General features: G+C 24.7%; 2 protein-coding genes across 2 annotated transcripts; both read right to left on the reverse strand.

Moving 5' to 3' along the window:
• Positions 1-1589: 1589 nt before the first annotated feature.
• LOC105617882 lies at positions 1590-2231 on the reverse strand. The gene is made up of 2 exons (XM_012199426.1): positions 2048-2231; positions 1590-1906 (listed from the first exon to the last, which is right to left on the reverse strand). The coding sequence occupies exons 1-2, from the start codon at positions 2229-2231 to the stop codon at positions 1590-1592; spliced, it is 501 nt and encodes a 166-aa protein (XP_012054816.1).
• Positions 2232-7204: 4973 nt separating this feature from the next.
• LOC105617768 lies at positions 7205-9783 on the reverse strand. The gene is made up of 3 exons (XM_012199322.1): positions 9726-9783; positions 7635-7997; positions 7205-7509 (listed from the first exon to the last, which is right to left on the reverse strand). Exons 1-3 carry the CDS (start codon positions 9781-9783, stop codon positions 7205-7207), a joined length of 726 nt encoding a protein of 241 aa, XP_012054712.1.
• Positions 9784-12119: the final 2336 nt, after the last annotated feature.

Below are 12119 nucleotides of genomic sequence, written 5' to 3' on the forward strand. Positions count from 1 at the left end.
AAAGCAAAAAAGTATAACATCATAAATTTACACTTACTTACATAGCTTATCTGAGCACCCTATATATAATATAAAACTTCTTTTATATGCTGCGCACGCGCAATTGATGTCATGAGGCAAACATAGGCCTTAATACCGACTGTTTTTGTTTTTCATATAATTATCTCTAATCATTTAAAAGATATACGCATTATTACTAATCTCCGTTACAACTGTCTCCAGTCTCCCCTAGTAATTTCTTTATGAAAAATAATGACCAAGAGGTGTTAAAAAAATAAATAAATTTCCGATTATCTTTGGATCCAAAACTTTGGATCCGTGGCACATTCATATCGAGACGCTTATTTCCTAAATCTAAAATTTTTTTAATGCTTTTATATAAAACGTTTTTGACTTCGTTTTTAATGTTTTTTGCTTTTTTTAAAAGAATTTTGTATCTGTTCAATTTTTTCAAAAAAGTATGTCATTAAGTTTAACAGATAACTTAATTTTTGTAAATAAGATTTTGGGATTTTATTGTTACAAATAAAACTACAAATAAGATAAATATATCTATTATATATATTGCAATATTATATATATATATATATATATCTTTATTTAAGCATTTATTTCTGATAATTTTTACAACATTATCTATTTCGATTTAAAATTCTTATTTCGATAAACATATTTAAAATTATATAAAAAAATATATATTAAACATATATTAAAAATATAAGAGAGATCAGGACCTTTTTTGGCTAAGTTTCTATAATTTCTATAATTTAACTTTTTAAACAATTAATTATTATGTTTAAACTATACTAAATATGATAAAGAAAATCTTTCTCTGCATTATCATTCTCTGCTAGGAACTATTCTATATAATTTCTTTGTATTAAGTGAAACGAACATACAATTGTAATCAGTTTATCTCAATAATAAGATAAACTGGTATATATCACTGGTGTAAATTGCTCATAATCTCTTTACGCTTCTAGTAAAAATGCAATAGAAATAAAAAACTAATTGTATCACAGATATGTATTTCTTAATACAAATTGTTCCTTTTAAAGTTATTTCATCTCTATATACATTCGATTTCAATTATTGTTTATCATAATAAATTATTATTATTACTGAAATTAACATCCATGTTTAGATATCTACATTAACATCCAGTAATAAAAACTTTTCTTCTAATTAATACTCGTCACTTAGATTTATTCTCTCAAACTGAAGAATATTAATACGACATTTTGAAATATTCGAAAATTTATTTGAATTAGATTTTCTTTTTTTATTGTAATAATTATTTGATTTAAATGAAAAGTACTTATGTTATAAAAGAAATTTTGCAACAGATGTAATAGAAACTTTTACATTCTTTCATCAAAAATACATAAATGGAATGCTTAACTTGTGCCAATAACTGCGGTCTCTCTTATATAGATTATATAAACTATTAAAATCTATACTAATGTGCATTGTTCCTTAATATCAATAATAATTGTTTTCTTTCGTTATCTTCAGCTCAAATTTTAAAATATTATGACAAAAATTACAAGATTCTTGTAAAACAAGCTAATTAAAAGCTCATAAAATTTTTAGATAATTTTTGTTTTTTCGGAAAATAACTCTTCATAACTGATACGTCGAAATACATGATTCAAAACTAAAATAATATTTTCGGAGATCTCTTTTTCTATGGACGGTTTAACTTGCTTCACAATAGCTTCTTTATTATTGTTTATGACATCTTTTATTATTTTATATAAATCAGCTAATTCCTTTCTGCTTTCATCAATCTTGTAAATAAAGTCCTTGATGTCGATATTCATGCTTAGTTTCGATGCATATATGTATTTGTTGCCATTCTTAGTTATTGTTTTCAAGTCTAATTCTGCTTTTAAACCAACTTTATCTACAATAAGTTTGATAATTTTAATATTCAATTATAAAAAATTGTAAGTATGTAAGTTTTTAGTCTCTTATTTTAAATTAAATTTCATTAAGTATTCACATTTTATTTTTATATAAGATTTACGTTAATTATTTTACTTACCTAGAGTAATTTCATTCATTCCCTTATGAGTAATTTGCATCAGTACTCGTAAATCAAAGTCAAATGTACCGTTCAAATGAAGATGCTTGAAATTTAAATCAAGATTGAAATGATCCTTGTCAGGATCCGGGTAAACAGAGTTTACGACAAAATCACAAAATCCATATAGTTTTTCATCTCTCATATTAATCTTCAAACTGTCAGTGTGAAAAATAGTCAGATTTTTTATAATTAATGGCTCTAATGGTAGAATATTCAATTCTGGTATCCCTGTACAGATCTTATTTTTTATATCGTCAATATTGTTTTTAATGCACTGGTTGTAGTTTGGATCCTTAGAACCACATGAATGAATAAAAGGAGCTATAAAAAAAATGTATATTGTTTCTTATATCTGAAAAATTGTTAGGTAAGATTATCTATTTAAGTTTCAATGTAACAAATTATATTTCAAAACATTATGCATTTTTCGCGATGCGACAAAAATACGAAAAATATATAATACACGAGCGGACATTACATTAATTACATGTATATCCGTAACATATCTAGTATTTGTAATATTTAAAGATATTGTATTATTAGCACAATTCTATGTGTGATACATTTTTAATAAGAGTAATATTTATTATATAAAATTTATAATACATATTAGTTAAAATTTTACTCGTAAAATTTTATCAACGTTTTATAAATTTTATTAAAGTTTTAACGTAATTTTCAGGAGCAAAAAGGAGAACATACTTTTAAATATAAATTTGTAAAATTTTTAGTTTCGTAATTAAGGGAAAGTTAAGTAATTGTGCGCATTTTGGTTTTCCGATAAATGCCATAGCAAAAATGCTAGACTAAACGTAATTCCTTTTAGATATAACCATAAGTTATATAATTTGAAAATGTTAATAGCAAAAGTGAGAAAAGATGAAATTATATATTTTAATAATAATTTTAGCATCCAGAAAATAAGATAGTAAGTCTGTATTTTTTTGTTTATTTAATTGTGTATATACCTTTCTAAAGTACTTTATTATATGCGTCTTTTAAGTTATTATTCATTGAATTTAGTTAAAAAGTTTTTGATTAATCGTTTTTCTTATCAAATCGCTTCGCGGCGAGTAAATGTGCGCATTGACAATTCAAAGTTTCCAATGAAAAGTAACACTATATGCAAAGAATTTGAAAGATATAACTTTGCTTAATCAACAAACTAAAAGTAACATGATATCAATATTATAATTTTGTATTCCATATAGTGTTACATAACAGCCCAAAGAACACACCAAATTGAGAGAAAGTTAAAATGACGTATTTTGATGTCAAAATGATGATTTTTTTCAACAAAATTTGATTGTTTATTGATTTTGAACATCAAAATAAAATTGTTGTGACGTCATTTTAATTTTTTGTTGATTTATGTGTGTTCTTTAGTAATTATATTGCAAAATTATAACATTGACATTATGTTACTTTTAATTTGTATCTAGATTTTAATGCTGTCTATATTCTGAATGGATCCGTGAAGAGAGTGTGGAGCTGATGATACTGAGAATTACATATGTGATTTTTGTTTAAATAATTAATTTTTACAATTTTTGTGTTATTTTTTTCAAAGTTTATATTAATTTTGTATTAACATTGGTATAATATATTTTTACACTTTCTTATAAATAAAACTTTCCATAAAACATTCTCCAATGAAATATTTATTTTATTAATTTTATATTAATTTCTTATTTTGTTTTACGTACAATTACTCGAAGCGTGAAACATTTTTTCGCTTTTGCTTTTTTTACTTTTTATTAAATACAATATTTTCGAATGAAAAATTGTTCATGCATCTTGATAGAAAAATGTTTATAATTTGTATTTCCGTGTTTGTTGACTTCTTATGTTGACAATTTCAAAAATCACATTATAACAATAAATTCCCCTTAAGTGCTCATAATTCTCCTAATAAACAATTAATATTAAACATTGATGTTAAGAATTTATACGTTCAATGTTGTAATTATGCATATATGTGTATGGACAAAAATTGCTCTATCAATTTCTATAGACTCATATTGATATTTATTCGTCAGGTTTTTAAAATCGCCATGTATAGATGCGTAGATTCTATTGCAATTATCATAAATTAAAACGATATTTAAATTCCTAATGTATTATAGATCTCTATTATCTACTTATAAGAGATAAAATAATAATTTGAATCTTCATTTCATACTTCAGGATTTTACATATTCCAAAAACAAAAGATTTAAAATATATCAGTAACAAAAAGTTTGCACAATAAGAAATAAATAAATTTTGTTTATATTATTCAGCAAATCAATCAATATCAAACTATTTTTTTTCTAATAAATTGAATTATTCACCTTTAACATTAATTATCAAACTATCCAAAAAGGTAATAAGAATTTAATTTGTATTAATGCAAATTTAATACAAAAACATTTTTCTTTCGTCCTTTGAAATCATATCGAAATAAAATCATATCGAGTAAGATATAACGAGTAAGATATTAACATATTTGCTAATTTTTTTATTATTGGAATTGCAAAATACATAATTTCTGTAATGACAGCCACTTACAATATGGCACAAATATAATAAAGCAAGATAATAAAGCAATATAATAAAGCAAATCAATTTACATTGTTGTAGAAGAAAAGCGACATTGAAATTCTATTTAATTTTGCATCTTTTTGTGTACATTAATAATATTAACTTATTTATGAATCAATTTATGAAATCAATTTTAAAGTGTCTAAATATAAATAATTTCGACTAATTTTATATGACTTTTATTAAAAATACTTACACTTAATAATAGTTTATAAATTATTATATATAGCTATTAATAACTAAGATAATAAAAATAAAATAAGAGAAAGATATCTTCGAGTGGGTTTTTTGGCTTAATAATATGTGCATCTAAATATACAAATACATTATCAATACAATTACATTCTATGATTTGAATAATCAGATTTGAAACACAATCATAAATAATGAAATAATCTCTAATTAAATTAATTAATCGACGATTTAATAATGTTCTATTAATATCTTAAGTAGCTAAAGTGATATTTTTTGCGATTATTACAAATTTTTAAGATTTAGTAATACTATCATTTAATCAATGATCAATTAACTTAATTATTGCGCAGTCTAGAACTAACTGCATTTGTATATTCACATAGGAAAATCCACTTAACTGAAAATGCCTTTGGCATTTTCTTCTTTTATTTGTGTTTAAATACTTTTTGATTTTTACTTAATATTGTTTAAGATAATAAAAACTTTCATAATCGTCACATTTTTATGCAATATTTCTATTTTTTAATTCACATATTTGAGTATACTCTATTTTTCTGAAATTATGCAAAATGAATTCATTTATTATGTTCACAGTAAGCTAAATATATGAGATATATTAGTAAATAACAGATAAATGCTCAATGAAAAAAAAGCTTTTATCAAAATTGATAATTGTTACTGTCTTGTTTAAATATAATGCGAAAAATAATGCGAAAAAAACTATTTTTTAATTCGCAGTATTTTTTAATTCAATTTTTTTTTTATGTATATGTTGCTATGGTTATCATAATTTTTCAGATACCACGATAAATATATAATACTTGTCATTATGTACGAAATTATCAATTGGCATTAATAAATTACAATTAGAATTTTTATTATTTATCAAAATAAATTATCTAATTTAAAAAATAATGTTACATTCATTATATCATAATCACAACACGACTTTTTAAACTTCATGCAGATATGACAAATTTTTAATCACTCAAGAAAAGATGTTTTATATATATATGGACATATTTTATATATAATTATATAAAAATGTATATAAATATATCAATTTTATATATAAATATATATAATTTTATATAATTTTGTATAATTATATATAATTATATATGAAACATTTTCTCCCGGATATATAATAAAAAGTTACATAATAAAAATTATACGTACTGTGATATAAATAAATATGTGATAAATAATTTTTTTTACTTACGTAGATACGCTGCAATGTACGCTATCATGAACGTAAAAATGAAGAATACTATCGACATTTTTCTATAAAGTAGTTCTAAAATCATATGAGAATGATCTTAACATACTGCGAATAAAGTTTCACGCAAGCCGATCGAAGTTCTATATATTGTAAAATCTTTTTATTTTTAATATTTTCCTCTCAACTCTCACTCTTATTCAGATGCACATGCGTAGAATGAAGTTTACTTTAATCCTTCTGTTTCATTCGCTTTCATATTTTATGATCACATGAAAATGTAAGTGGGAGAACATTCCAAAAGACAACTAATTTTCATTTTACAAGGGTACGATAAATTTAGAACTAGATAGTATTTATATTGAAAAAAATACTGGATAAGCCGGTTTTTTAATTATACATAGGATTTGTTATTTGCATTAATTTCGTGACCTTTTCTTTCCTCTAGTCGTTCGTTCATTCTAAATTCGTAATCTTATTCCAAGATTTTCTGAAGTATTCACAATAATCGCAAATTTTATAACAATCGATAAAGAATAAAAATTAAGACTTCAGGGAAATTGATTTAAAGTATTTATGTATTATTTCAAATAATGTAGAAAGCTTATATTTTGCAATACATTTATTTGATAAATAAAAATAAGAAACAATTTTCAATTTCTTTCCGTCGTAAATACTAATATAATACAAACAATATAAATTATAAGTTTATGGAAACTTAAATAAGAGAATGACTTCAAGTATTTTTTAGAATTATACTTATAAATGTAATAAAATATAATATCACAATCTTGATGATATTTCTTTGATAATTTTGTGACTATTACTATTATCAGATAACAATTTAATACTTTTATTTAACTAACTGCTTTTTAATACAAATCTGTGCTATTGCACTAGCAACCTATTGATAACGACTAAATAATGTTTACATTTATTATTCAACTCAAGTAAAATTTATGTCACTAATTTTTATAAATATTATTAATAATGGAAATATATTATATTTTATATATTTCTTATATTATATATCATTATAATTTTTTTATTTTTTTTATTTTTTTTATCGGACGTATTATAGATGCATATAGTGACTCTTTGCGACAATAAATCTCACATTATGCTTCGTTGGGAAACAATTGTTCAAATCTGTTACGGACTACATTGTTAATAACTGTAATAACCAATTTGGAGACCGCCTCTTCCAGTGCTGGCTTAACTTTAATAAAAATATCCTTTTCGTTCTCGTTTATAATATTAGTAAGAGCTTCATGTAGTTGAACCAAATCCTTCTCACTGTCATCAAACTTATATTTGAACATTTTAATATTAAGAATAGTTTTTACTTTTGACACATATATTTCCGTTTTACCGTTCTTAATTTCCTCTTTAAAGTCTACAGTTATTTTCATTTCTAAGTTATCTGCGGAATAAACATAAAATGATGATTTTTATGAAATAAAAACAAATTTTGAATTTTTTTATATTAAAGTAAATAGCTCTAAATAAATTGTTTTATTTTAATATAATATTGATCATTCTATATACCTGTAGAAACGTGAATCAATCCCTTATTAGCAAGTGGTACCAATATACGTATGTCGAAATCGTATACAGACTCCATATCAAGATGTTTGAGTATCAAATCTAAATCGAAGTGAAGCTTATCAGAGGATACTTGTAAAGAATTTATGATGAAATCACAGAATCCTCTTATTTTCGATTTTTTGACACTTAATTTAAGATTGTCTATGTTATAAATAACTATTTCGTCGATATTCATTGGTTCGATCGGAGCAACGTTAAGTTCCGGAATTCCCATGCAAATTTTATTCTTTATGTTATTGGTGTTGTTCACGATGCACTGACTATAATTGGGATTATTGCGACCACACACGTGAATGTAGGAAGCTACAAAGAGTTTTAATTTTATAAAAGTGTTTAATATAACATAGTAAGAAGAGAGAACAAACTTTAAATTATTTAACTTACAATCTTATGTTAAATTATCTAAGATGAAATAAGTTGAAATACAAGAATTATTTCAAAATAAAGATATATCTTTTGTAGTGCATTGAAATATATAAATAAACGCAATTTGTCATTAAAGTCCACTTTAGACGATCTATAATTCGCGACCAAAAATTCAAAATAAAATTTTACTTATAATTTCACACATTCTAAATATAAATATAATATATGGATATCCTAACATGTATTTTGATATTTTTACTAAATTAAATTTTACTTCTTCAAATATTTTCTATATTATACACAACACGTGGAATTATAAATAAAATTCTGTTCCAAGATTGATCGTGAATTATAAATCATCTAAAGTGGGCTTAATATTCCTAATAAATTATTTTGTAACATTTGAAAAAAATTGTAACTATTATATTTTATTATATATTTTTACTCCAGTTACCAGTGGCTTATCATGACTTATAAAAGATATAAGACTTTAAATTGATTTTTATTTCAGGATTCCACATCTTTGGCAAATAATATAAAATATGTAATGGAACATTTACGTGAGAAAGAAATGTATAGCTCATTTTCTTGTTTGTTATTTAATTAATATTAAATTTTTCTTTAAAGAAAATTATGTATGTAGTTAATTATTAATCTTTAATTATTAACATTTACCAAATTGCTAAGTTACCTAAAATCTATAAAAACTATGCGAATTTAGTTACAAAGTAATATTAGGTGTACAACTTTGCTTTCGCCGTTTTTTTTCCGAAATTCGAGGCTTTATTGTAAAAAACTGGTTATACATTTATGATTCAAAGTATTGTCCATCGCTGGCCAATACTTTCTCCCATCTTTCGGGTAGCGTACGAATCCCGCGTCGAAAAAACTGGTCATCTTTTGAGGCTATCCACGAATCGATCCAATTTTTTACTTCTTCATAAGACCGGAAGTGCTGGTGCCAGGCCGTGTGTCATTGATCGAAACAAGTGATAGTCAGAGGGAGCAACGTCTGGAGAATACGGCGGGTGGGGTAGGACTTCCCATTTCAACGTTTTCCAAGTATGTCTTGACCACTTTCGCAACATGGGGTCGAGCATTGTCATGCTGCAAAATCACTTTATCGTGTCTGTTGTTGTATTGCAGCCATTTGTCTTTCAATGCTCGGCTCAAACGCATCAATTGCGTTCGATACCGATCGCCTGTGATTGTTTCAGTCGGTTTTAACATTTTTCATAATACACTACGCCGAGCTGGTCCCATCAAATACAGAGCATGACCTTGGACGTCAAAATCACCATTCTTGAAACGTTGAAACCACTCACGACACGTTCTTTCACTAATAGCGGCGTCATCATAAATATTTGAGAGCATTCGATAAGCCTCAGCCGCAGATTTCTTCATATTGAAGCAAAAAATTAAAACCTCCTGCAAATGACGAGAATTTGGCTCGTAAACTGATATTTTCAATCGAGAATAATTTTATGATGCAGACACAAATCGACTAATGTTTCTATGGAGTTATGTTGACAGATGCCCAAGTTTATTGTATGACGTCTATGATCTATTTATTTCGATCACCACTTACCGCTAAAGCCATCTATAGGAAAACGGCGGAAGCAAAGTTGTACACGTAATATATTATAAATATTATTATTTACTTACGTATTTCTTCTGCAGCATATACTGTCACGAGCATAAAAGCAAAGAGTGTAGTAAACATTTTTTAAAAAATTTTCTTACAGACTGACACACAAAATCACACCAAAATAATCTGAAGGAATATACAACAAAAGTGAATTAAGAGTATACATAAACTGACGTGTAACATATCGAGCTTTTATATATTACAGACTCTCCCTTTTTCAAACGTTCCCTCAATAGTCGTTCTGATTTTTGCGTAGATATGATTTACATGCGTAGAATGAAAATGTCATTTGCTTTTATGCAGTTTTCCATATATTCTGCGCATGAATGCTGTTTGATTAAGCAATTTGAAGTAAAAGAGAAGGAGGAGATAACTAAATTATAATTTTTAATGACTATGTAGTAGCGGAAAAGGGAATAGATAAAACAGCTTGGAGTTAACTTGTATCTTGCTTATCTGATCCATATTTATATATATATATATTCTTTCATATCGATATTATTATTTAATTTATACTCGTGAATAAAAAACTAATTAGCAATAACCAGTTCTTTTTTACTTTGTAATTATTTGATTTATTCGTTCTAATTTCTCGATCGTCTTCCAAAACTATTTAAAGCTATAGAAATACAATTCAATAATTTATATTATATTATATTCAATAATTTATATATTTTATTTTTTATTAATAAAGAATAAAAATAAAATTGTTATAAAATAAAAAATAAAATTCTATCTTCAAACAAAAGTTTATTTCAATAATACTAAATAAATTGCTTTGTTCTGCATAAAGAATAATATTTATTTCAACATTCAATCATATCAAAATTATAAGAATATGAATTTATTTTTACTTAAAAAAATATATAATATAATTTGTGTTTTAACTTCAAATTCAAATTCAAATTTTTTAATGTTATTTATGATAGAAATATTAACATTATTTAATCGAGCGATCGTGTTAAATAAAATTGTTCTTCCTTTTTTTATTAGGATTTTGAAATCATATTGCAACAAAATAATACTTATGTAAAAGAAATATAATTACAAACTTCATTTTCTCTATATCTTCTATATACATACATATATATGTAATACTATATATTATACATTTTATATATATACGTGCTATTTGTAGTTCATATGTTTGTCGAATGAATATTGTTATAAATAAAGTTATCATTAAGAATATTTTACCAACATATTCTAAAATTGATAATGAAAAAACTAAATTGTTGATAATATTGATATTTAGAGTTAGGCAAATTATTTGAAAAAAATTATAAGGATTGTTTACTGTATGAAACATAAACTGTATTGACAGTGTCGTGAATATGGGAATTTGATATGGGATATGGGGATTTGATATGGGAAATTCGCGGAGTTATTTTGTTGCATGATAACGCAAAATCTCATATGACGCATTCTTATTCTATTTAAAATAATCATAAATAGCAAAATTTCATAAATTATTTCTGAGTCGTATTAATATCTTAAAATATTACTTAAAACGATCTAGAAATAAGAACTATAAATAATATAGGAGAGATAGATGTTTATATATATTAGGAATAAATAGTTTATAAACAGTGCGCGTTATTCCGAAACATTCGCACCAGTATTACATATATTAAAGGCACAATGAGAGTGGGGTAACAATAGACGTGCTTGTCGCTAATTAAAAGTTATATATAGACAGAGAAATTAAGGTTAAGACAACATTTCAACTAGAACTTACTCACCATTACTCAAAATGTATTTGCAAAAAACAAAGCGGAATTGCATGGTCGAGTCGCATTGCATCATGAATATAATGATAGAAAAATATCTTAAACATTTCTACATGTTAAATTAGATTATGTCCAAAATAGAAGATTGCTTAGAGAACGATCAGTAAATACTGAAATACCGATTACTACAGTAATATTCAAGGAATCTACCACGTCTCACAGAAAGTCGAGAAATTTAAAAAAGTTCTGTGTTCTCAGTAGTTATTAGAATAAAATTATAAAATAATAAAAATACAACATTTCCGAAGCCAATTTTAGCGAAAAATCTCAGATATTAGAAAGAGAAATTGTGTTATTTAATTATTGTTTAATTGTTGTTGTCATTAATTATTTAATTATTTAATTTTCTTATTTACAAGATATTTCAAAACTGAAGATCAATCATTCGGCAGATAATTAAGGACTAAAAATAACAAAAAAAGTTAATATAAATATAAGTTCATTTTATAGAGTCCTACTTTCTTCCACGAGAGACTAAGCGAGTTATATCTTGGACTATATCTTCACGTGATAATATTGCAGTAACATTACAAAATTGCTGTAATATTATTAGGTGTACAACTTTGCTCCGCCGTTTTTTTTCCGAAATTCGAAGCTTTATTGTAAAAAACTGGTTATACA

Source organism: Atta cephalotes, assembly GCF_000143395.1.
Source record: "Atta cephalotes unplaced genomic scaffold scaffold00014, whole genome shotgun sequence".
Classification (NCBI taxonomy): Eukaryota; Metazoa; Arthropoda; class Insecta; order Hymenoptera; family Formicidae; genus Atta; species Atta cephalotes.